This window comes from Passer montanus, unplaced genomic scaffold, assembly GCF_014805655.1.
Source record: "Passer montanus isolate IOZ18808 unplaced genomic scaffold, ASM1480565v1 scaffold16, whole genome shotgun sequence".
Taxonomy (NCBI): domain Eukaryota; kingdom Metazoa; phylum Chordata; class Aves; order Passeriformes; family Passeridae; genus Passer; species Passer montanus.
Window position 1 is genome coordinate 10,673,826 of NW_024363160.1, and position 26,436 is coordinate 10,700,261.

General features: G+C 39.6%; 1 protein-coding gene across 2 annotated transcripts; it reads left to right on the forward strand.

Moving 5' to 3' along the window:
* Positions 1 to 3,328: 3,328 nt before the first annotated feature.
* LOC120499295 (transmembrane protein 68-like) lies at positions 3,329 to 23,927 on the forward strand. 2 transcript variants are annotated; one of them, XM_039702955.1, is made up of 8 exons: positions 3,329 to 3,348; positions 6,616 to 6,747; positions 7,104 to 7,302; positions 9,642 to 9,806; positions 15,279 to 15,472; positions 17,648 to 17,708; positions 19,476 to 19,615; positions 21,622 to 23,927. In XM_039702955.1, the coding sequence occupies exons 2-8, from the start codon at positions 6,619 to 6,621 to the stop codon at positions 21,724 to 21,726; spliced, it is 993 nt and encodes a 330-aa protein (XP_039558889.1). In that variant the 5' UTR covers positions 3,329 to 3,348; positions 6,616 to 6,618; the 3' UTR covers positions 21,727 to 23,927. The 2 variants fall into 2 exon arrangements, with proteins under 2 accessions (XP_039558889.1, XP_039558890.1); XM_039702956.1 differs by lacking the exons at positions 3,329 to 3,348; positions 7,104 to 7,302 and having other exon boundaries at positions 6,619 to 6,946.
* Positions 23,928 to 26,436: the final 2,509 nt, after the last annotated feature.

A 26,436-nucleotide genomic window follows, 5' to 3' on the forward strand; every position in this document is an offset into this window, starting at 1 on the left:
TTAAAATAAATTCTTCCCTGACCCTGCCTCTTCACAAGTATTTCTTGCACATCTGGTGAAGGGAGAAGGATGGACAGGTGAGTTATGTCCCTGGACCAAAAAGACAGGAATCCTGTCAAATGCTGTCAACCCTCAAATCCGTCTTAAGATACAGGAGTCCTTACTTGAACACCTTAACTACAGGCAGAAAGACTTTTTTTCCCAGCAGAAACTCAGCATGCATGGGAGATGATGAACTAAAGCAGATCAAGATGCAGACTGATATGCCTGGACATAAGCAGGAATTCAAACTGTGAAGTCTTACATGCCGCACTGCAGTGAGGCAAGCTAAAATTCAAAGCCTGAGCTTTCAAGGGAGAAATGGAACTAAAGGAAAAAGGTTATAGAATACTAAAATGGACACAGATAAAGAAGCAAGAGGAATTATAAGTAACCAGAATCTGAAGGCTTTCTTTGTATTGCAGACGCTGTAGAAGGACTAGACAGAATCGTTGTTTGATTATCCCCTTTTTCAAGTACATCAACCCCATCATGGAATGTGTCCAAAGAAGGGCAACAAAGCTAGTAAAGGGTCTGGAGCAGAGGTCTTACGAGGAAAATCTGAGGGAGGGGGGGTTGTTTAGCCTGGAGAAAAGGACCAACACCTCCAACTACCTGAAAGCATGGTTGCAGCCAGGTGGGAATCAGTCTCTACTCCCCGGTAATAAGGGACAGAACTAGAGGAAAAGGAAGTTGTGCTGGGAGAGGTTTAGATTGGTTATCAGTCAAAATTTTTTCACTGAGAGGGTTGTCAAGCATTGGAACAGGCTGCCCACAGCAGTGGTGAAGTCACCATCCCAGGAAGTATTTAGAAGATGTGCAGATGTGGCACTTGTGGAGATGGTTTAATGGTGGGCTTGGTAGAGTTAGGTTATTGATTGGACTCAGTGGTCTTAAACTTCCTTTCCAACTTAATAATTCTGATTCTGTGACCAATTAACCACTTCAGTAATCAGAATTTGCACGACCTTTCAAATGCCATGCTCTCTGATACATGATGCTAGGAGCTGTGCTCCCACTCACAATGGATCACTAATCTTGGGTAGGAGATATATAATCAGCGTGCTGATTATTTTTAAAAGCAGATATTTCTGTCTCTATCTCCTCTATTTCAGCAGCTGTTAATATTTTCTAACAAGGTTTAAGTTTTTCCCAGGTTATTACATCTTTTAGCAGCTCCACTGTGCTATCAGCAGCTTCTCTGAGTAAAAAATAATTTCTATTTGTTATATTCTGTCACAGTTATCTAAGAGTATTTTCTGGGGTCTCAAGATGATAGACAAAATAATTACTGAGAAACAAGAGGGATTTTGAATTATATATATTATTTTTCTAATAAAAAATGGTAAATGTTTTTTCCTGAAATGTTATAGTACTGCTCTAATAATAACCAGTTATTATATTATTTTAGTGGCTTGCTCTAAATTTTTACTCTTTTTAGAGCTGTATTATAGAAACTAGAACTAAAAACTGGTGTTATAGAAATTAGAGTTCTTGTCATACAAATAGAAATGTACTTGCAGATCAAATCACTCCCTTGGTACACTTATTTTTTAGCCTCTCCATCATACAACCAAAAAAGAAATGAAAACTAGCAAAGGACCTGTGCCTGCCTCAAAATGAAAACAGCATTTATGACTTTTGTTGGATATATTTTGCCAAGTAAATAATATAGGAAAATTCTGGTTTGGTAGGTTTTTGTGTGTAAGGTTAACCAGCTCAAACTATTTTGCATTGGGGAAGAATATGATACTGATAAAACAGTAAATTAATAAAATCATAGAATATCCAGAGTTGGAAGGGACCCAGAAGGATCATTGAGCTCCAGCTCCAGGCCTTGCACAGGGCAGCCCCAAGAGTCACACCACGTGCCTGTCGGAATTCCTCTTGAGTTCTGGCAGGCTTGGGGCTGTGACCAGTTCATTAATTAGATGACAGTGGAAGCAATTACACAGTAAAGAGTGGGCACAACTGCACTTTATTAATTGGAGAACAATGGAAACAGGTACACGGTAAACTGAGTGCAACTGCTCAGCTGAGCAGCTGCAGACATCCAACAGGAAAATGATGCACGTGTAGAAGAGAGCTGGTCAGAAAAGCACAGCAGGAGGAGATCTGGAAGAGATGGCCAGGTTCATCCCACCAAAGGCTGAGGGCGCAGTGTTCCATGCCATCCTAGCAGGTAGGGTATCTGCACCAATACCCGTGTGTTTGGAGCTGCACCCAGTGTCACTGGAACAGCTTACTTCTTTGACTGATTTTTATTTGTAAATCCATTTTTTAAAAACAATTTTATACCCATATCCAGGGATTACATCCACAGCCGTCGGGCAGCCAGGAATGATTTAACAGCACCGTAAATGCCCTGTGGGAACCACAACGTGTCTGGAGCGCCGAGGAACTGCAGCGGGTACGAGTGGGCACCAGGCATGGATGCTGCTGCTGCTGCTGTGGCACCTCCAGCGGGGCTGGAGAAGGAGGATTGCACCCACCTGCAGGTACTGGGAAGGGAGCAGGAGGGTGAACAGCGGGTGCCTGGTGCTGGGGGTGGGTGGATCTGGAGAAATGGAGACCCAGGGCTGACCGTATCCTTCTCCACAACTCCCTGAAAGGAGGTTGCGGCTGGTTGGGGTTCGGCCTCTTTCCCAAGGCAACCAGTGGCAGCAGGAGAGGACGCAGTCTCGAGCCGCGCCAGAGGAGGTTTAGCTGGGACATGAGGAGGGATTCCTCCACGGATTAGACACGGCAATGGGCTGCCCGGGGGTGGTGGAGTCCCTAGAAGTGTTCAAGGAAAGGCTGGACATGGCACTCAGTGCTGCGGGCCAGCTGTCACGGTGGTGTTCGGTCACAGAGTGGTCTCGATGACCTCAGAACGCCTTCCCAGCCCGATCCCCTCTGGAATTCTGTGGTTACGGGCTCCCGCCCGCGCCGCCAGGCGGCGCCCTCTGCCCCCGCCGCCCCTCCCCTCCGGCTCGCGGCGAACGCGCGCCCCCTGGCGGCGCGGCGGAAGCGGCGGGGCAAGGTGAGCGGGCGCTGGCGGGCGGGCGGAGGGCCCCGGGCCGGGCCGGGCCCCGCGGGTGCCTGGGCGGGAGCTGACCTGCCGTGCTGGCCTCTGCCGCCGCCGAGCTCGGGCCCGCTGCAGTCGCAGGGGCTGCGGGCGGGGGCGGCCGGGCCGGGGCCGTGCCCGCGTGTCGGGACAGCGAGCCCCGAGCCCTCCGAACCGCCGGGAGCCCCCCGTTCTTGGGGCAAAACAAGGGCTGAACCATCCTCTTCCGACAGAAGAGACTCCCAGCGTCTCTTCTGTCGCAGGTGACACTAGCAGGATTGTCAGGTCTTCTGGTACTTTTCGTTTGTTTTGTTTTGGTTTTATTTATTTTTATTTTTGTGTGTGCTTGTGGTGGCAGTGCTGATTCTGGTAGAAACGCCTTCCGCAGCCGTGTGTTTCTCTTGGCAGGGACGTGTCGTAGCTGCTGCCTCGCTGTGTGTTTCTAGTTTGGAAACGCTGGGATGTCCTCCAGAGGTTTCACTTGCACATTGCATATGCATGCTTGAAATCGTGCTGCTGTCCGTAATCGCTCCTTCCATCCTGATCAGTCGGGTCTCAGTTATCCCAGCATCTGCTGGCTGCAGCCGAAGGCCTCCGCTGTAGTTTAGTTAAGGACTTTCTGGGTCATGGGCCAGAAGTCAGTGATGGGAATTGTGTGTTAGCCTTGTTTCCACACCATAAAGCCTGAAGTGTAAGCATAAGTTCGTGTGCACTGTGATTAGTCAAATGAGAAATTCTGTCTTTGTGAACTAGAGAAAAATGTAAGCTGCTGCACTAGCAAGTTAGAACTTTAAAAAGTGTATTTTGAACTGCTCAACAGCAAGTTGGAACAGACCAGTGTCGTTATCTGTTAGTGGCACCTAAGAACTGTGTTGAACCTGAGTTCAGCGTGGAACTTCTGAGCTTTTTTGGATCATAATCTGCCTTCCCTTCTTCACTGCCATAACATCCACATTGTTATGACCTTACTGCTGCTCTTAATGAATGTGGGAAGTAGAATCTTCACAGCAAAGGGACAGGAGGCAACAGACACAAGGTGTGGGAAGGGCAACTCTAGAGACAGAATAAAGACAAACATTTGCACCATGAAGGTATTTAAGCACTGGATTAGGGGCCTGAAGAAGCTGTGGGATCTCCATCCATGGAGATCCAGGCCAGAATACTACTGGACTGGATATGCCATTGGGCAACCTGATTAACTGGCTAGTTAGGAAGAGGTTGTACAGTGTAAATTTCAGTGTAAATTAACCTGTGATGATCTTCAAGATGAGGAAGCAGCATTGTTCAGGGTAGATTTGACTGTTCCTGAGGGAAGGCAGTGCTTTAGCTCTGACCTCTGTGGCTGGTAGCACAGAAGATGTTAGATCTTAGTTTCTGTTGCAGGTTAGCACACAGATATGCAAGTAAACTTTAAAAACTGGTGATTGCATTTGAGGTATTGCATTGAACATTGCAGGCAAAAGGACACGTAATATTTTGTAAGACTGACATGTGTGAACAGGACTTTAAATTTACTTGATGGAGGATTTGGGGTTTGGGAAAGCCATAAACAATTAAAACTATGTAATAAGTAGGGGAGTATAGCTGTAAGTTTTCTTTTAAGCTGCATAATCACCTCTCAAATTTGAAAAAATGCTTCTGTGCCATAACCCATGCTCCATATTGTTCTCTAGGTAGTAGGTGGAGCCATTGGAGAAGTCCACACATAATCTGATTAATATTGTGGTGTTGAATACTGCTCCTAAATCTTGCTTGGTCTCACAAAGTTGTGTTTCTTATACTTGCTGTGGGTGTTTGCTGCCTGACAGGTTCTCTAGTCCAGCTCTGGCAACTGGAATGAAAAAGAGCTTTCTCTTGCTCTGCCACACTCTCTCTCCCATCCTTTCCCCCTAATTCACACCCCAAAGACAGGTGCATGAATTCAGTGAAGGAGATTTCAGTACTGCTATGTGCTTATATGTGGCTGGAGGTAAATCAGCTGCCCGTCACACTGTGCTCAAGAACGTGCTGAGGAGCACAATGTTGTAAGCCTGAATTAGTGTGGAACAGCCATGGATTGTGGGAGCAAAGATCAGCTTTCTTCTCATTAACAGGAGCTAGTTACCTTGAGTAATGTGGGTAGAGGCCGATTTCCAAAACCAGAGGAAAAGGGATGTCCTTGCTCTGTCAGAATGTGAGAGAAAATTGACATGGGAGAGTAAGTGAAATGAGATCTACTCTAGTATGTGTTTCAGTGGTCCTTAGCCAATGTGGAGTAAAATTGATCTGCTTTGTAATTTTTTGTTGTCACCAGAGTTCTGAAAGCAATATTATCTTCTGTATTTCAGTCTCTTGTTTCTTGCAAAACCAGAGCAAGAGTAAAAGAATGGTAGACATACACATCTGTCTAGGCATAGGAGCTTTGCAGTCATACCTGCTGTAAGTCACACTCTAATAAACAAAACACAGCAGCTTCAAGCTTAGATTATTTTCATTCTTAGAAATGCTGTTCTTCCATTTCTCTCTACAAGCCTATTTTCAGTTGTAACATTTTTTTCTTCTTGGTCCTGACTAGCAGAAGTTGGAATATTGATCAATCAGTTTTTTCTAGCCTAGAATAATTTTTGTACCCAGAGGTATTAGGTTTGCTGTTCAAACACTGCAGCTAAAATAGCCAAGCATTCAGGCTGTCCTGTGTTTGTAAGGTGAAGGGAATAGCAAGTTTGTCCCCTAAATTGTACAAAGCTAAGAAAAAAAATGTGGCTCCAGAGTTACAGTAAGCCTGAAATTGCAGGCTTGACTTCTATGGGCTGGTAAATTTTTAGGAGCTGGCATTGGAGTGGGAAGATTCTTATACATAGACACAGTAAAGCCAGAGCAGTTAAAACTCTAAAGAGGACTTCTTGTGAACTTTTTTCTCTTGTCCTTTCTGCTGCCTCTGTGTTGTGCTCTGGGTCTTGATATATCACTTATCAGTGAATTTCTGAGTGCAAATTAAGGTCTTTTCTGGGCTGAGACTTCCTTATTTGAGAGGGTCTTCTTCCCGAGTTGTCCTGGGGTTATAGTGAATGGAAGTGTTCAGTAGGTTTTCCTTAAAGCACTGGATTTGAGATTGTGCCGTTTCCTGTTGTAGTTAGTGCTTGAGAGAAGGTTTTGTTTTATTGTAACAAGAAATTAAACTAATCAATACAGCTTTCTGAAATTCAAAAATTCAGTATTAATTGTTATTGGTAAGAGTATAAACGTTCTGGGTTTGTGCAAGTTGTACAATTTTCAGGGAGATAAAATCCTAGCCTGAAATTAAGCAGTTGCACCATCGTTCTCCATTAGAATTGTCAGCATTTCCAGTACCCAAAAGAAAAGGACTGTAAATATCAAGTAAAAGTTTTGCTGTGTGAACTGTTGTTTCTAATAGGTGCTGCTGGGATGTGGGGTAGATAGTATATGAATAAAATGCATGGGAGAGGTTTATTATATGATTAAACAGTATAGGCAGATCTGTCTTTTTGGAAGATTTATTAAAATACTTTTAAAAATTTTATTTTAAACAGGAGATGACAGGTGGGAATGAATCCTCTACTGCAGGACCGACATCTATGTCCTACTTAACTTGCCTGACTTACATTCTGGAAGAATGGACTGGTGTGGAGGATATTGGAGATTATCTGAGTTATGCATTCTACATTTTATGGTTGCTATTTCCACTTGTAGTAGTCTTTGTACTTCCAGGAGTTATTGTCATTCTCTTCTACATTTCCATTCTCTGGCTTCATATTTATAAAAGGAAGAATGAAATAAAGGAAGCTTATTCCCATGATGTTTGGATAGGTGCAAGAGAAATGTTGGCAACTATATGGGATGGACATGGAAGAATATGGCATGGTAAGTGAGATCTGACCTTTTATTAAAAACTTCTGAAGCTCTTATTCCTCATTTAGCTTTCAACATTATCAGGATATGCCTGATTGCTGCTGCTGGTGCATGCCAATTCAGGCCAGGTTTTTTTTCTGTTTTATGAGTGACTAGTTATGCATTCTACATTTTATGGTTGCTATTTCCACTTGTAGTAGTCTTTGTACTTCCAGGAGTTATTGTCATTCTCTTCTACATTTCCATTCTCTGGCTTCATATTTATAAAAGGAAGAATGAAATAAAGGAAGCTTATTCCCATGATGTTTGGATAGGTGCAAGAGAAATGTTGGCAACTATATGGGATGGACATGGAAGAATATGGCATGGTAAGTGAGATCTGACCTTTTATTAAAAACTTCTGAAGCTCTTATTCCTCATTTAGCTTTCAACATTATCAGGATATGCCTGATTGTTGCTGCTGGTGGATGCCAATTCAGGCCAGTTTTTTTTTTTTCTATTTTATTAGTGACTGTCAGTGGTTCTTGAGACAAAAAAAAAAAAAAGGCATTGGCACTTTTTTGAATGCAAGTTTTTTGTCTTATGCATTTATTCATTTGCTGCTATAAAATGACACCTGTGTTCCTGTTGAATATATGGGCATTTTTTTAAACTGTATTTTTTAAAATTTTTTTGCTTTTTATAACAATTCCTGGATTTCCCTGTTTGAAGAAGACCTGAAATGTGTGTTGTGTTAAAAACTAGATCAATTAACTGTACAATTTCAGGGTTAATATGTGAAGACTGGAAGTTTAATGCCAGTTCCCTGATAGCTAGTATGTCAGCCAGCACATGTTAGCATAGTTTAATAGCACTTAACCACTCTTATGTGAAATGCCAAATGATGGCTAAAAGGAGCACTTAGTTGCTTCTTGAAATTACCTTCAGAGCCTGACACTGTTACAGAACTCTACTTTTTTATTTATCTTTGTATTTTGGACTACTACTTTCTCTACTAGAATGTCAAAACTGAGGGCCTTGTTCTTTGTCCTCCTGCTATTATTTCTTTATGAAGACAGACTTAATAAATGATTTGGCTTTTCTCTCTAAGGAAATCATAAGTCTCTTTCAGAGCCATTCAGTCTAGATGCAGCTAAAGGAGAAAGAGATACTTAAGAACAATTTACATAAAGAATAAATCCTTCTTGAAAATCATCTCTATTTGTTCTCTAGTCAAAGGAAAGTGGGTTTTCAAGGCATTGATAACCAGATGGTGCAGCAGCTGTATCAGATAGGCTTTGTAAGACTAAGATGTAACTTTCAAATCTAGGAAAGTACACTACATCAAAATCAACAGCTACATCAAAGAGCTTAAAATGCTCACTTCACAATAAAAAGCTATTTACTTTTTTTCACAAGAAAATTATTTTTAAGGCCCTAGCTCTTTTAATCCTTAGTAACTTTTTCTTTTCATAAGGTCTGACATTTTATTTGTGCAAAAAGATTCTTATCCAGTCCCTCATTGAGAGCTGTGATTTTTTTTCTGCCCTGTCAGCTGCTTCCCTCTTATCTATACACTTGTCTTGCTAAAGAATGAAATGTTTTCCACTTATTTTTCCCCCACTTGATTCATCTGGATATCATAAGAAAAATCTAACAGCATTAATTAAAAAAAAAAAAGATAAAAAACAACCCTACAACCAAAAACCCCAAACCTGTTGATTGATACTTGTAACTTTACATGTATTATTCCAATGCCATGAGTGTTAGTTGGCTGGCATGGAGCACAGTTAGTGGTCCCTTGGGATGGGACAGATGATACACTTGCAATGTGTTGTAGCTCCATAGTAAAATAGAGGGAGAAGAGCCAAGAGTACCTTCAGAATTAAATTAATGGAATAGGAATGCAGACCTGATTAACTTTGGAAGATGTGACAGGATTTGATTGAGGAGTGGTTTTTTTTTGGGGTGTTTTCTTTTTGCTTGTTTTATTGTTTTTTAAAAAAAGATACTCAGTTAACACCCAGTAGTACTGTTACAGTATGTTCTATAGTGATGCATTTTGTGTTAATTAAGTATATTTTACCCTGTAACTTGAATAGAAATATGAGGTCAGGAAGAAGCTTATGTGTCTTTATGTGTTTTTCAGCTAGACATATATAGTCCCAAATAGCTTTTAGTATATAGTGGTGGAAAGCTGGAACAGGTATAACTTGGAGAGAAGTAGCAAAGATAAGCTTCATATCCTGGAGTAAAAGAAGATATGAAAATGGGTGCTATCATGTCAAATCTTCTAGAACAGTCACTGATGGCAATAAACTTTGAAAGGTTAATAACAGCTTGAAATAGTTGTTTCACCACTCCAGTCCGTATTTTGATTTCTCTTGAATGATTGATTCAGAGGACTTTGCAGCCTTGAAAACAATGAACGGAAAAAATAAGGATGAATTGTACAGTCTGAAATAGTGTGACTGGGTGTTTTGTTTTAATGCTGGTTTGTTTTTTTTTTCTCTAAGTGTGGTGCCTTAAATGAAACTTGTATTCTCTATGAAGCAACTTGTATTTCCTGTAGGTACTGCAAGTTATTTCTTGACTTATTGTCGGTCGCATCGCTCTTACCACTTCTCAATCCATGTTGGTTTTAGTTTGCCAGCTTGCTGCAAGTTAGTTTCTTTGGGATAGAATTGTATAAAAATTTAACTTCTGTTACATTTTAAATTCCTAACAGGTTATGAGCTTCATGGTGTTGAAAATATTCCTCAAGGACCAGGACTTGTTGTGTTTTATCATGGAGCTACTCCTGTTGACTATATCTATTTCTCAGCTAGACTTCACATAATGAAGAAGAGGCGCTGCGATGTAGTAGCCGATCATTTTGTCTTTAGATTACCAGGTAACATACTTCATTATAAACAAGCAGTTTTGGAATTCTTATTTTAATTTTTTAATTGTGTAATTAATAAAAATCGTGTTGCAGGAGCACAGCTTTCAGAACAGACATTGAGACAAATCTAGTGAAGTTTTGAAACAGAGCATGTTCTCTAAAAACAAGAATGAGACTGGCCCATGCAAGGATGGGACATAGTCCTGTCTGGGCAACACTTTCCAATTTGTTTAGAAACAAAGAGAAGGAGATCGTAGGAGAAACAGTGTTCTCTGTATTAATCATTAGCAAAGATTTCAATAAGATGTTTCTTTTTCATTAATATGGGCAGAATGAGTGGTGTGGAACTGATTAAGAATTAAACTGTTTGGAACAAATGCCCTGTAAGTTAAGAATACTAGTCTGAAGAGACAATATATTTTCTTATTCCAGCCAGCTCTTACCCAGTTGAGGATGGCAGGCAGTGAAACCTGTGCCCAGTAAGACTGTTTTGAGTAGAATCTGTTTTGGAGGAAAGCTAGAGAAGTGTTCAGCATGTTTGCGTGAAACATGAGGTGGAGCAGGTAGAAAATGAAAAATATGTTTAAAGCAAGAATTTGGCTGGATAGCCTAGTGAAGTACACTGACAATTGGTGAATTTAATTATGTGAGGGGTTTGTTATTTTGTCTGTGTGAAATACAGTAGTACCCACTTTTTTTCCTCAAGTTTGGTTCGTGATTAGAGGCCTGTCAATTCACAAAATTAATTACAAGGAGAATTCTGTAGTGTACTGGTGCTTTTAGTAGAACCAACTCATATAAGAAAACTCTTTTTGTTGGCATACATTTATTTCAGCCTTAGCCTTAGTCTGAAAAGAACTTTCATATTGATTACAGTATGGCTTTGCCTCTGCAACTGTTTTTGCCAACAGATTAATTTATCAGTGGCCATCAAATCTTTTGCATACAGATGACTAATATAACCTACTTCATGATGCAGATTTGGCTCCATATTGTATCTTTACAGGTACAGATGTTTATCAAATGGGGCATTATGTTTACTACTTTTCTGCTTTAAAATGATGTTCTAAGTGAGAGTATACTTATGAGTCCCCCAAATATCGTTCAGTAGCATCTTGCTGAATGGCTGATCTTGGAAGAACTGGTTTTAGAGGTACAACATCTAGCTAACAGCTACAGGCATTCCTCAGGGATTGATACTGAGACCACTGCTGCTTAGCGTTTTTATAGTAGCCCTGGATGAGGGCCTGGAGCATGCACAGGAAATTCACTGATGATGCCACACTGGGGGAGCTACTTATATACTGGGTATTAAAGCTTGTTCTCAGAGTGACTTCATAGAATTCAACTGGCAGAAATACTATGAAGTTCAACAAAAGCAAATGTAGAGCTGTGCGTCTGGGGTAGAGCAATTCTGTGCAACTCTGGATAAAAGGGGCCTTTGCAGGAAAGGACTTAGGATTCTAGTGGGCAACAAGCTGAATATGAGTTGGCAGTGTGCTCTTACAGCAAAGAAGGTGAAATGCATGGTGAGCTTTTTGTAGCATGAATGTAGCCACTGGTTTGGGTGAAGAGATTTTTTTTTACCTTGGTATGGCACTTGTGCAAGCATGTCCTGTGACATGGTGTCCACTTTTGGACTCCCTGGTACAGGGTACACTGATACACTGGAGCATGTTCAGTGGATAATGGGGGTCTGGAGCACACAGTGTACAAGGAGAGGTTGAGACAACTGGATTTGTTTGGATTTGTGTACCAGATAAGGGTGGGGAAAGATGCTATTGCTGACTTCAGTGACCTAGTGGGAGGGTGGGGACAAGAGGGAGTCAGACTCTTCTCACACGTGCACAGTGATAGATTGAGAAGTAACAGAGACATGTTGCAACACAGGAAATTTTGATTAGACATGTGGAAAGGTATTTTACCATGAGTGTGATCGGACACCTGAACAGATTGCTTAGGCAACTTGGGGAATCTCCATCCCAGAGATTCAGATTACAGACTTTCAAAACTCTGCTGGGTGAGGCTCTGAATAGCCTGATCTAGTTGAACCCGCTTTGAGTGGGAGGCTGGACTAGATGACCTCCAGAGCTTCCTTCTGATCTACATAATTCTCTGGTTCTGTGAAGGAATTAAGGCTGTTCAGGGAGACAAGTCCAAAGAGCCCAGAAAATGTTGTGGATTGTTTCAAAATAAGCACAGTGATCTGTGACTGGCAACTCAGATAGATGCTGCTTTCCTTGTGAATCAAACCAGAAAGACTACATAATTTTGTCCTAATACTAAGGCTGTCTGATCTTGATTAAGTGTTCAGATTAATTTGGATGCCTTTTCAGAAGGTGTTTTAACCAAAAGTTATGCTCAGCGCAGGGGAAATGGGAAAGGGTGATGGTGTTTTTGGGAAGTCTGTTAGACACACATGGATGTGTCAGACTTGTGTCAGTATTAGGTATGCTTTTCTTGCATTTTGGAGAAGGATATGAAATATGGAAGTCTGTTAGACACACATGGATGTGTCAGACTTGTGTCAGTATTTTCTTGCATTTTGGAGAAGGATATAAAATACGGTCATATAAATTCTTTTTTTCCTTCCTTTATAACTAGCCATTTGCCACAGGGAAAAAAAATCCCAATATTTCAGCTTTCTGATTCCTTTAGACTCTTAGCTGTGTAGTGTTCAGAAATACATTGACTTCTCTAAGTTTAGGAGAAAGCCTTTTCCCAATGCATTCAGACGGGACTGAGATTTCACTTGTGTTCTGCCCCATCATCCTCTGCTATAATATAGGCCATATAGGTCCTGAAGTCATCTGGGAGCCCTCTTTAAAAGGATGCCTGCTAGTTTATGTAACTAAGACAATCCCTTTCCTGTAATGTTGCAGGGGAAATGAGCTTTGGCTTCTTGTCTGTTACACGCAAAAGGTGTTGCAAAGTATCTTGTGGACAAGATGCTCTCCAGATATATATGTATGTATATATATGCAAACACACAACTATGGAAGGTCTAATATATATATATAGACAACTATGGAAGGTCTAAAATATACATATATATTTTTACACACAGCTATGGAAGGTCTAAATGGTTCCTCTCTGTCTGGGGTCCTAAAGGTCAACCATGGGAGAATGGTGACATCCTTGCTGTCCTGCTATCCTAGCTGACAGCCCTGATGTTACAGTCACTGGGGCCAATATAGAAAAGTGTACATAGTGCACAAGTTGAGAGCAGTATTACATGCCTTACTGGGTACTCTCCAAAGGGTTTTCAAACATTTCTGCCAATACAGTCTTGTGGAAAATAGGAGAAGAGTATGTTGGGGAAAAGGGCAGAGTTCGGATTGAACTGTGGAATAAGATTAAGTTTGAACTTCTTGGTGTCTGGAAGAACATTTTCTGCATGGCTGAAAAATTGTGTTTAGATAGTATTGAGAGTTGTTTCGTTGTTTAAAATGAAAAAACAGATTCTTGGTTCCTTTCATGCAGGACCAGTGTTTCTTCTAGCCTTGTGGTGACCTTTGCCTTGGACACAGGTTCCCTGGCTGTCCTTTCTGGGGCATTGTGTCAGATTCTATCTCTCAGCTGCTGTAAGGGAGCCAGGTTCTTCTTTGGTACTGAAGCAGAGATATCAATAGTAATGTGTGATCTGCTGGCAAGGCTGTGAAGCACTGCTCAGAATATAAAGTTGATACTAAAAGACAAAGGGGAAAGTACAGCTGAGAAATTTTGTGAAGACTTAAAACCTCCCTGGACAACTATTCTCTAGTACCTTTTTTTTACTGTATTCTGACAATATTCTGTTCTTTTTTTTTTTTTGCTGATAAATGAACTGGACAAACTCATGGTGTTTGCTTTGTCACACACACCCTCCCCCTCACCCCTTCCTCAGTGTATCCAGTGCAGAAATGGTGTTGTCACAGTCTTTGCTTCCTTGGAGTCTCTTTTCCTGCTCATCTCAACCCTTTTCATGACTGTTTTGTCTGTCTCCTGAGCTCACTGACAGAAAGGACTGGAGATAGGCAGCTTTTTTACCACAAGGTACATTCTGGAGAGCTTTAATTAGTTTGGGAATGTCAAGCATTGTAAAAATCAGCTATTGAAAATCCCATCAAAAAAAGCACCTTCGTGCAAATGCTACTAGATGAAGACTGAGTGTCATTAGCAGTGTGTGAGGCAGGCATAGCAAAATATGAGACAGGTGTAATGCAGCTTGTGTTCTGTGGCCTCATTAGGATGTGTATGGACAGATCCTGATTGGGTATTGAGATGAGTTGGGAGCAATTATACTCACACCAGCTAAAAAGACTAGTTAAAGATCAGAGTTTAGTTAAGAATGAACTAATAATGTGTTGCCTCATGCTTTTTCCCCAAGCCCTTAGTTTATGCAAGCTGTAAGAGGAGATAGACCTCTGTCTTCTTAATTTTGTTTGGGCTCTCCTTTAGCGTGTGTGTATGTAGCAAATGTGTGTTTATAGTCACAGCTATCATTTGTTATGAAGAGACAAACTTGACTAGATCTGTTCTTTGTCCTTTTCTATGGCCGATAAGGTTGTTTGATTCAGTGGGAAATTTCAAGAAAGAGAAGTAATGTTTCCCTTACTGTCCAGTCATCCAAAGTTACTATTTTGTTATGCACTACTCATAAATATTGTTTAAGTTTAAAATCTATTTGACCAACCGAACAGGACTTATTTCCTGCAAACAGACATCTGTGGTAGTTATGTCCTTTAAAAATAGGCTAGTTGTCTAAATTGATCAGATGTGTTCCTTTTGATGCCTATAGCATATTTTTGATGTTGTCCTGTTTCTTGAAGAGTACAGTCCGAATGACATGTCAAATTCAAGGTGATAGAGGAGTTTCTCACCTTAGGTAAAAGACTTCAGTTACGATATTAACAGAAGGTGAGTGTACCCAGTTGAGGCTTACCAGATGCTTCTCTGTATGAAATGCCATCCAGGTACTCACAGACTGAACCAGAGTCAATTGCTGCAGTGATCCGTAATGCAGAGAATGATGCATCTGCTTTGTCATTCTCCTCCTTATGCACTACTGTTCTTTGCCAAAGTTCACAAAACAGAACCACAACAATTTCTTGGTTTTGCTTCTTGTTGCTCTCTATTTGGACTGTGCTATGTTTGAACAGTAGAGCTTGAGCAAGGAGCCAGTGCCCTTGAGTCAAACAACTCCTTCAAAGGGACATGTGAAAGATACCACAGAGTGCTTGACAGTTCTTTTTCAGTTTAGTCCTGACTGTGGGATAACACCTGACTTTACTATGACAAAAAGCCATTGAAACCCCTAAGTCTTCAACTTTGCAGACCAAAATCTGTAAGTCAGATTTAATGCTTCAGTTCCTCTTGGGGACTGGAGGTCACAGCTTATTAGACAATTAAGCTTTAGCCATAGTGTTCTGTGCTGGGAATCTGTACTCAATGGTAGTATGAATTAACATTTTCAGAATTAATGTTATCTTAACCCTACAGGTTTTAGAATACTACTTGAGGTATTTGGAGTTATACATGGACCAAAAGAAGCTTGTGTCAGGACTCTGGAGAAGGGCCATCTGTTAGCCATTGCCCCAGGCGGAGTTCGGGAAGCACTCTTCAGTGATGAAACTTACACTATTTTGTGGAGTGATCGGAAGGGCTTTGCTCAGGTGGCCATTGATGCAAAAGTGGTAAGTATGACACATAATGGAAGAGAAGCAAAGAATGCTAAGCTATTAGTACTTTCTTCCAGAGAAAGCTGTTTTGATTAGCATATATTTGATGTTAGGTTTCTGACTGTCATGAGTATGGTCTACTTGATCTAACAACTACTTTCCTGACTCTTTTTGTTGCTTTTGATAGATAAGAAGGCTTATGAGTCAGCTAAGAACAGTGTGGTTAGGAAATCCAGGGTTCAAAAGAACAAGAGATGAAATACAGGATGGTTTCTCCTTATAAGTATGTGCTGTTTTATACATATCTGGTTAGTATTGTGATGGCTTAGCCCACCCTGACCAACATGGTTGGGAAACAGCCCTACGTATCAGAGTCACAGAATATGCTGATTTGGGAGGGACCATCAGGATCATGGAGTCCAACTCCATGTTTTTGTTTGTCACTGAAGTATAGACTTCAGTTTAGCTGTCACAGCAGGGTATAGACTCACTGACACTTCATACTGTATTAGCATTTGATGGTAGTGGGGCTGGTCCAGGGCTGGTCACTGGTGTGAACTCTTCAGTTGTAATGTACAGCACTGGGCTTGGTCAGCAGGCAGGTAGTTATTCTTAGGGGACCAAATGTTAAAGCACAACATGTGTGAGATATATTTGAATTGTAACTATTTTAGTAATCATTTCAGAGTCCCTCTTGTTCTAGATTTGTACTTGGAAGATGTGTGCATATGTCCATAGGTCTGCATGTACCTAATTTAAAAGCAAGTCTCACACCAGGAGTTTTATATTTAGTTACTGTCAAAGACAGACTAGCTAAATCTCTGGATTTTATACAGAAATAGAATACTTTTAAGACCCAAGTGTGCATCACTTTTCTCACAAGGAAAATAACACTGTTTAAGCAGGTATTTTCAACAGGTTTAGATTTTACTAATGTATGGCAATAGCATGTAAAAGGCCATACTTGAGATTCAGCTGTGATTGTACTAGTTGCATTTATTTTATTGTATGTGTGTTGGTTCTCTTTATGCACTCACAAGGGTCTTGTAGCTTCATTCCCCCCTAGAAAAACACCCTGAGAGATGCAGTAAAATAGAGTGTCAGAGGCAGGCTGAAAGTGGGAAAAACATCTTTATTTAGATTAAAGATGAACTTTTAAGTCACCTTGAATCATAAGCAGAACTCCTCATAGAAAGAAGAATTTGTCTGAAACATCAGAAAAATGTGCCTAAAACTGGGACCTTCAATGTGTTGAAATTGTCTTATTTCAGCAGATTTTTTGCCAGAATTTCTGTCCTATAAACAAAAATTTCTACCTCTATGTCAAAAGTAAGATGTTCCAAATAAGATTGTTCTAGAATAAAGACATTTGCGTGCATTCAGTTTAGGCAACTGCACTTCTTTTTATTCTGTCATTTTTTACAGATTTTTTTTGCTCTCAAAAAACCCCAAACTTGATGCATGTCTGAAAAGTTACATGTGTTAGCTCATCCCCATGCTTGACTTTAAAAAGTTTAAATGAATTTGAGTTCATGAAAATCCCATGAAGAGTTCTGTATTTCTGATGATGCTGTGTACAGTGGGGATATACTATAAAATGCTATTGAAAAACTTTATATTGTAGCTGACCCCCTCACAGTTCTTGTAAATCTTGACAGCTGTTTACAATTTTAAAGACAGCAATAAAAACTTGAACTATTCAACACCATTCCAAGTACTCATCAGCAGAAATAAGTCATGGACATGTATTGAATATGACACATCAAGTGTGAAGCAATACCATGAGCATAGCAGAGAGGAATCAGACAAGTTTAGTGTCCCAATCCAGTGAATCCTTCCCTTTGAGCATAACTACAAATTAGGTAAGAGGTTTAAGCACTTAAGTCACAACTGTGCAAACACTGCTAGATGTGAGGAGGGACGCCTAAAAGCGCCATAGGTTCTGAAATTCTGGATTGCTCGAATAGACTTGCTGAAACAGTGACTCACTGAAATCTTGTGGAATTCTTCAGTTTGAAACCTCATGGCAGAAGGTCTCAGAAGAACTTCAGAATACCTGTTTTGCTCTCTGTATATCCTTGTCTGAGAAACACTTCTGAAATTAATTTGCCTGTTGAGTTTAAGTGAGGTAGAAGTTTTTTAGATAGTGCTATCTTCCTTAAATTCTTAATTATTTTTTTTCCCTCCTAGCCCATCATTCCTATGTTTACACAAAATGTTCGAGAAGGCTTTAGGACATTAGGAGGAATAAGTAAGATATTTTCTATTTTTCTGTAGTTTATTTTTCCATGTGTGTTTAGCCTATCTCTGTAGAAATAATCCTTATGTAAGTTTGAGATTTAACACAGCCTTGTTTCTTGATGTTTGCTCTCTGGTGGAGTTCAGAGATGTTATTAGGATTTAATATCAGCATTAGATGTGATATTGGCTCATCTAGGTTATTTTCCACATAACAGTGTTCTTTTGCACAAGCAGTAGAAGAAAGATTTAAAGTACTTTTTTCTCTGCTTATATCTGCTAGGCCAACCCTAGGTTTCCTGCTGTCTGTTAAGAAGCAAAGCAACAGGTTGGCAACTGACACATTATTCCTGTTTTCCTAAAGCTCTGTGCTTACACTTCTACCTGTACTTAAAGTCTGAACAGTTTGAACTACATTTAATCTGTAGCTGCTTTTCTGTTCTGCACTAGACCTGTGGTTCCTCACAAAACCTTGCATTTGGCAGCTCTCCTTCCTTATCTCTATGGAACTTGCAGCCAGAAAATTAATAGATGGGTCTTGTCCATCTTTGGGATGATTAGATGCCCACATCTCGGCTCACTTGCTAGTGTTAAACTCCTTCATTTTATATCTCTTAGTTACTGTCTAGCAGAGGGGCCTGAACAAGTCTCCACACCATGTGTTCTGCCTCAAGTATGGCATCATCACCTGCATCAGAGGGCTGCAGGGCAGCACATTTCTGTTTCTCTCCCCCTCTGTTTAAGAGCTATATATTGCATGGAGAAAGCCAAGGCATCAGATGCAGAAGCTGGAATAACTCACACATTTGTCATGTTGTACAAAAATAAATGGCAATTAATTGTTGCTGTGTTCAGGAGAATCCCAAACAGAGGAAATTGAAGCCAAAATAATTTATGCTCCTTGCATTCTGCAGCAGAGTTAGAGGATGTAATTTCTTGGTCACTGGAGGTGTTACTCCAGTTTCAGTAGTTTTGTCTTTGTTTTTATAGGTTGTGCACAGAAAATTCCACATCTTGATCACTAAGGATTTTCTTTTGCCAGCATGCCAGTTAATGGAGTTTCTTGTCTGAAACTGAGAAATATAATATTAGTGCATATTTTTCAAAGAATCTCTTCTGGGTACATTTGGGATAAATGCTTAGAAGGTGGCATGTGGAGAAGAATGTGTCCTCTTAGAGCTGTTTGAAATAGCTGTTTTTGCTCTTTTTGTGTTGTTTAACTGCAACCAGTGTGTAGTCTGAAAGAGCAATTCCGTATGTTAGCATGACAGACTTTTAGGCAGATAAGGCTATTTCTGATCCTGTAGACCTCAATGAGATTGAACATGCAGTTTTCCAATACTAGTTTCTAATGCTAACCTGTCAAATGAGCTGAACCTGTAACCTGTATTGTGTAGGATTCTCTTCCTCTCCAGAGAGGCAGCTATTGAATTTCTCTCCTCTTCTTTCTTCTCGTTTCAGCTACTCTTTGGAGGAAAGATTTCACACCAAGTTAGGGTAGAAATAAGTCTGATATAAGCATTAATGCAGCTTTTAGGAAATGAAAGTCAAGGTAGGATAGCACTTGAGATGCCACATTATTTGAGAGTCTGGATTGGGAGCTAGATTACATTGCAAGCCAGTTTCAATGTTAAGACATAGTGGGGACAAAAAACTTGACAGAATAATCCCAGTGTCTCTCTCTCTCTCTCTTTCTCTTTCTTTCTTCCCTCCTTTACCCTCCCCTTCGCCTTTCCCCACCTTTCTTTCTCCTTTTTTCAACTATATTTTTTCACATTAGAAATACTTAGGATGCTATATGAGCGTATTAGGTTGCCAGTAGTTCCTCTCTACGGGGGATTTCCTGTTAAGCTGCGGACTTTTATTGGAGAACCCATTCCATATGAACCAAATATGACTGCTGAGGAACTAGCTACAAAGGTAAGATAGATATCTATATATGTAAATTTGAAATATTGAATGTTCTGATAAAAGAAACCACTGTAATAGTCTTGTCAAGTGATTTCTGTCTAGGAGCCAGTTATAGAAATTGGAGGAATCATGGTAAATTTTGTACTTGCCCAACTCTGAATATCGTTTTAAATACTATATTTTTATTACTACAGCTTCTAGGTCTATTAAAGTTAATTGCACACTATATTTGCTTTGAGAAACAACTTGCTTTAAAGACTGTAGAAGTTTGGTCAGACAAGACAGCTCTCAACTGATAGTGAAAAGCACTTCACCCAAGAGGAAGCAGTCTGCTTCCTGGTGTTTTCAGAAAGATACTAAGGAAGCCTTTCAAACATAGCAAATCTGTGTTCACAAACTGTTGGAATTGCATGCGATAAAAGAAAGATAAATAATTTTATTACTGTGTCTAGTGTGTTTCTATTTTGTCCAACTTCTAGCCCAGCAATTTAACTTCTAAATGTTCCTCTGATTCAGATTTAGATCCTTATAGAAAGGATTTTCAGGTCCTCATGTTTATTCAGTTTATTAATAGATTTCACAGTGCAAAGACATAAATGAGTTAAGTGGTGGAGCAGTGAGATGCAGTGGGCTGAAATGGGTATTTTTGAAAACTCCACAGATGGTCACTTATAATATTGTGAAAACTTCACTTGAGAGAAACTTTTCTTGACCATGCAGGTGTCAGTTCAGTTGTCTCTCTTTGTCTGTTTATCCTATGATTAGGTCTCTGCAAAAATACTCTTAAAATGTTTGTCTGCAATATCTTAGGCCCTGGCTATGGAACACTGGTTGTTTCTTTTGTGAGGTCACTCTGACAGGACTTCAGAACTGCTGGCTTTTAGCAGAGAATGTATTTAAGTTACTTTCAGACATGCATTGACATCTTACATTTTTGCCAACCCTCACTTGTTTTCTGGCTTAAGTTCACATTCTGCTAGATACAGCCCCTAGAATGTGAATTCCCTAGAATCCTATTTAGTTACAGTGATTTTGAAGTTGTGTCTCATGCTTCAGGCTATGGCACAGTATGCATTTTCCCATTATATAGTGCAAAAAATAAAGCTCAATTTTTTTTCACCTAATACAAATTTTAGATCCGTAGAGTCACTTAGGACCAGATGTGTGAAGTCCTTGTCCCAGGACATAACAGTTATATCTTACTTAATAAAAACAGTGAGAGCTTGTACCAACAAGCAGCATTCTACCAACATCTCCCCTTGCTGAACACTGGTTTACAAAGGCAAATCTCTGTTCTTCTGTTTCTGGCCTTAAGAATTCACAAGCCTGTGCTTGTCTAGGCAAAATAGGAAGTGTGTTCTCACCACAGCTTTTGCATGGTGCCCTGCTTTTGAATGTTCCCTATGTAGCTTTTACATAATAAAGAGTAACTGCTGTGCACTCCTTGGCCTGTTTGTTTTTTGAGTGAAAGTGGAGGCTGCTGTCACATGCAGCTAAATGGCCTGAGCATGTGTCACAGGACCGATCCTTCAGAGGCCTTGGGGCCAGAGGGCATTACTCAGTACAAGTCAAATGTGCTGAGACACAATGGTGTTTCCAGTGCTGCTTCTGAGCATGTGTAGAAGCAAAGGTGATGCCCACTGGAAAAGTGTTTTTGATGCAAACCTGGGCATAGGCAGGAGTTTGAGTTGCAGTACATCATGCAGGTGTTCAACATCCTTTATAGACCTAAGTCTCTTCATGAATTTACTCTGTTTTTGTTTGACTTTTGTGCATCACTAATACAGCTTGTGAACACAGCTACCACACAGAAGAGATACTAGTTTGTTGGTCTGTTTCTTGGCAGTGTTGTCACAATCACATCCTGTGGGCTTAAATATGGAAGAACAGTATTTTGAATTTGCAGTAGGTCTGTCATATTTGAAAGGATTAAAGAGAGCCTAGAAATTGTGTTATTATTTGAGCAGCATGAAAATGAGGTTTTCTGACCAAAACCTTTTTTTCTTTTCCTACAGACAAAAGCAGCAGTCCAAGCTCTCATAGACAAACATCAGAAAATACCAGGAAATATATTTAGGGCTTTAATGGAACGATTTCAAACACAAAAGAAAGAAGATTAAGGTCTTCTGAGCTTAAACTTCTATAACTACTATTTAGTTATAATATTCTTAAAGTCACATTTGTAAATTATTCATTCTTCTAATAATAGGTTTTAAATACTGTCCTAATGATACTGCTGTATAATTTAAGATAGAAGTCACTTGCTCTTGCCCTTTCCCCTGTCCAGTATCAAGCTCAGGAACCCAAACTTCAAATCATTAATAATGGGGCAAGGTTTAATTTTTGATAAATGCATTCCTACCTTGGAAGTGTCTGGGTTGTTGATTCTGGGTTTATTTTGGGTTTTTTTCCAAGTAATACTGCAAGCCTTTATGTATATGGTCTGTCTTCCTTTTGGTCTATCATTGTTTCCAACCACCACCATGATGGATCTCTAACCTGAATGTCAAACCCTCTGCAGAGGTGGAGTCTTAATGTCTTGACCCTCATCAGTGTAAGGAGGTTTTGTGGGCCAGATTAATGTCATACAACACATATGAAAACTTTTCCTGAGATTGTTACTCTTACACTGCTGGGAAACAATCCACCACTTCTGGCCTGCAGAACCTCTAGCAATGCCTGCAAAACCTGTGTTGCAAAGTGTTTAGTTTTTCTGGGTGAGCTCAGAAAGGGTTCAGAGGAGTCAAAATTGATTAGAGAACTAGAGTGATCCAAGGAGGTTTGTTATGGAAGTCACTCCGATGCTGTGAATGAGAACCCTACAACACAACTGCAATTCCAGTCCAAGGCATATTGGATATCTGCCCTTGAGTAGCGACTTGTCCCATTTATTTTCAGTGAATCTGCAGATTCTCTTTTGAAACAATGAGCCAAGCATTCAAACATCAAGAAGTAGAAATGAGAGTACTGTTTAGTAATGTCAGCTCAAAAATCTTTATTTTGATGGAAAGAGAAAATTGTCACACTCTAAAAAGTAGTTTTTTTGAAAAACAGAATTGGCATTCCCAAATACCCTTAAGATATAGTATGTGGATGAACTATTAAATATATTCTTCAAACAGTTATTTATGTAAGTTAAATAATGGAGAGGGAAGTTCTGTATACTTTCCTTAAGTGAAAACAATTGAATCAACAGGAGAGAGATGCAAGATGGGGCTTTTGTGCACTTACAACAAATTATATTTTGGTTTTTTTCTTAGCTAAAGCCTATGGTTTTATTGTCCATATGGCAAATATCTGAAATATTTATTCTAATTTCCAGGAATTTTGATCTACTGGTCTTAAATTAACATCTGGGAGCTTTTTAGTTCTGGGATGAGGACAAACTCCTTCAGAAAAAAATACGGTTTTTGCTATATGATGTGGTTGCCTTTTAATATTGTTGGGGTGTGACCTTTTCTTAAAAAAAATACAACCTCCCAAAAAATACCTCCCAACAAATGACCAACATTTGAAGGGGCAGTTGTGTTTGATACAGTAGTCATTCCTCTCACCATTTAAGCACATACTTTGCTTTATGCTCTTTTAAATGTGTAAATTAGTGACATTGCATAACTGCATGTGGGTGATGACCTATGTTAGAAAAATATCTGAAAAATATCACTTAATGGGGAATTGTCTATCAAATGTGGTTCACAAGAAGCAAAAGGTTTATTTAATTTATGATATTATTGTATACCAAAAACATTTTGCGTGGTGTTAAAATTTTTAAAGCTTTGGAAAGAATCATGGCATGTAAAAGCAAATGCCCATTCTGAAGTTTTTTAAATTACTTGGGTTTTACTTGAAGGCGAGATTGTTTTCCTTTTCGTTAATTGGACTGTATTTCAAAAATACTGTTAACACAGCATGTCATAAAAAATGATAATGCTAAATTCCTGCATTGAAGTATAACTTAAGTATGATCTTTTGTTTACTGTCCATCTTGAGAAAAATGTACATCAGTCTGTGTTGAACACCTCAAAGCTGAATGTATTTTGTGTTGAGGTTGCATGTATGTAAAAGAGAACTCAGTCTAAAAGATTCCGTTAGATGTGGACAGACATTGTTCTCAGAGATTTTGTAAAATTTATTTTATTAAGTATGTGGGCTATTTGCTGCAGTTTTGCCCCTTTACGTATTGAAAGATCAGTATAAAAAAATGAAGGGCAGTATTGGTACTTTCTAAGTGTTCATATTTGTATAGGCCTTTCATATTTATTTCTATATATTAAAAGTATATAGAAGACACCTTTTGAATAAAATTGACAACTGGAACAGACTTCTGAAGTTTTGTGTTGTGTTTGAACTAAATTGAATGATATATGGCCTGTCCTGCTGAACCTTGAGTGGTTTTGAACAGCATGTCCTAACCCTGGGATGCCCTTCTTGCTTTGCAGTGTCTGAATAGGGATGGAAGGAACAAAACCCCATAGGGAATGAAAGGTAAAATAATTCAGAGAAACAGTGGAATAAAGGAAAAAAGTCACATAAACAATAAGGTCTGAGTTTTAATAATTGCAGTCTGTGCTGCAGAGGGCCTTTACAAGTGCTGCAGTACCACTTTAGTTAAAGGCTATGCAATAGAAAATAGGCTATAAATACTGACTAGTAAGGTTTATTTGTATATATTTGGGGTGTGAATGATTGCCTACTTAGTTTTATTGAAAAAGAGGCAGACATGGATAGATACTCTCACAAGTAAGGTTATAGACCTGGCATCCTATTAGCTGATTTGGTTTACTGTGCATCAAGCAGAGGTATTCAAAGGGAATTTTAGCACGGTTAGACTAAACTACTGATTGTCTGATTGGCCTTTAGATACACTGAAGACATTGCATGTTTTGCCATATGATCAGCATAAGCAGGATATGCTTTTTTAGTTTGTTTGGAAGTAGGCCAACTGCTGTACTGACAGGTCTTCATCGTTATCTCTGAACAAGACCCAAATCTACTGACCAATTTACTGTCCTGTTGTGTAATAGCAGAGCTCAGTCTGAACATCTATTATTAGGATGCTTTCACATGAAATTAATCTCTGCAAATGCATGGTAGAGCTGTTAATCAGCACTGTCAACACAACTGTGTGGCTCATCCAGTATGGGGTTTGTTGTACAAGTATAGCATTATGTTGCTTCATCCTATCATTCTGTGAAGATACAGCTATGATGACAGTGTGTTAGCTCTACAGTTCTTAATCCCTGTTAAGCCCATCATGGACGCTAGGATGCTTTTCTTGGTGTTGGCATAAAAAAATTGTTGTACCAAAAGTAAACGTGGAAATGTGTGGAATTGCTGCACAAGCATAGTAGTGCTTAAAATACATGTTAAGATAATTTTCCAAAATGTGTCTGCTGAAAATTCAAGAGACAATCTGATGACACTTTTTTGTTTTCTTTGATTTTTTTTTTTGAGCTCAGGACTAGTCGTAATGATAACCTCAAAATTATGAAGGGGAGCAGAGGGCTGGATTATCGCTCGTATGAAGGCAGGCTGAGAGAGTTGGGGTTGTTCAGCCTGGGGAAGAGAAGGCTCCAAACGGGCATTGGAGCACATTCCAGTACCAGAAGGACAGTACAAGAAAGCTGGAGAGGGACTTTTGATGAGGCCATGTAGTGACAGGACAAAGGGGGATGCTTTAAACCAAAGAGAGTAGGTTTAATTAGATATTAGGGAGAAATTCTTTACTGTGAGAGTGGTGAGGCACTGGAACAGGTTGCTCAGAAAAAGTTGTGGAGGCCTCATCCCTGGAAGAGTTCAAGGCCAGGCTGGATAGGGCTTTGAGCAACCTATTCTAGTGGAAGGTGTTCCTGCCCATGACAGGGGGATTGGAACTGGATGATCTTTAAGGTCCTCTTCCAACCCAAACAGTTCTGTGATTCCATGATACTTTTCTCATAATGGATTATTTGCAGTATTTGCTGGTCTGCTTTTTTTTTTTCTTTTTTACATAATTTTGCATTGCACAGATGGTTGCAGATTTTCCACTTTGCAACCTTGAATTTTGTCACAGCATACATTGCATGCATACCATATGTAGCTTCCTGAAACATTTTAAAATTGTTAGAATTATCTCTTTATGTGAGAAAATTGGTCAGAAAGATGTAACAAACTTTTGAACTGTAGGGAGCTTTTTCTTAAAACCTGAAGTGTTTACTAACACTTCTCACTTTTGCCTGTGTGTGAAACATTACAAGGTGAGATGGCATTTGGAATTAATATTAGGCTGCATCTATAAAGAAGACCAAATATTTTTTTCCCCATCATGAAGCTGAGTCAACTGTTGTAGAGCAGTTCCTGTTCCACTGGGCCTTGTCCCTCTGTACCAGTTCCTGTAATGAGTGAATGCAGCACTCATCAAATGACCTCTGGCTCTTGTTTTCCTGCTAAAACCATGCCATGCTCTGAAAACATGAGATGCCAAAGTTCTAACAAAACATGTATTATTCAGAGAAGATTTTGAAAGTTTAAAAAAATAGAAGTTGAATTGTGTTTACCTAATTCCTTTTAATGAGAAACACAATGTCCCAAACATCAGGGAGGGTAGGAATTTACAATTTTGTGTCATCTTTATACAGAACTTGCGGCAGATGAATTGGGATGCAAATGGGGCTAATCATCATGTATTCCAGATGGATTTGCTCCTCTGTTTCCTTCAGTAGTGTTTTCTTAGTTCTACACTTTGCTCAGAGCAACTTATTTTTCTTTCAGTTACTTCCAAAGTGGGAAGAGAAATGGAGACCCCAAGGAATATTTGTTTGTTCTCTTTTACAGAATCACAGAATCAATTA

Excerpts from the sequence above, each read along its gene's own strand:
- LOC120499295 (XM_039702955.1), top strand. The coding sequence starts at position 6,619 with ATGACAGGTGGGAATGAATCCTCTACTGCAGGACCGACATCTATGTCC. Across the intron at positions 15,473-17,647 it reads TGGCCATTGATGCAAAAGTG|CCCATCATTCCTATGTTTAC; the intron begins GTAAGTATGACA and ends TTTCCCTCCTAG. Across the intron at positions 19,616-21,621 it reads CTGAGGAACTAGCTACAAAG|ACAAAAGCAGCAGTCCAAGC; the intron begins GTAAGATAGATA and ends CTTTTCCTACAG.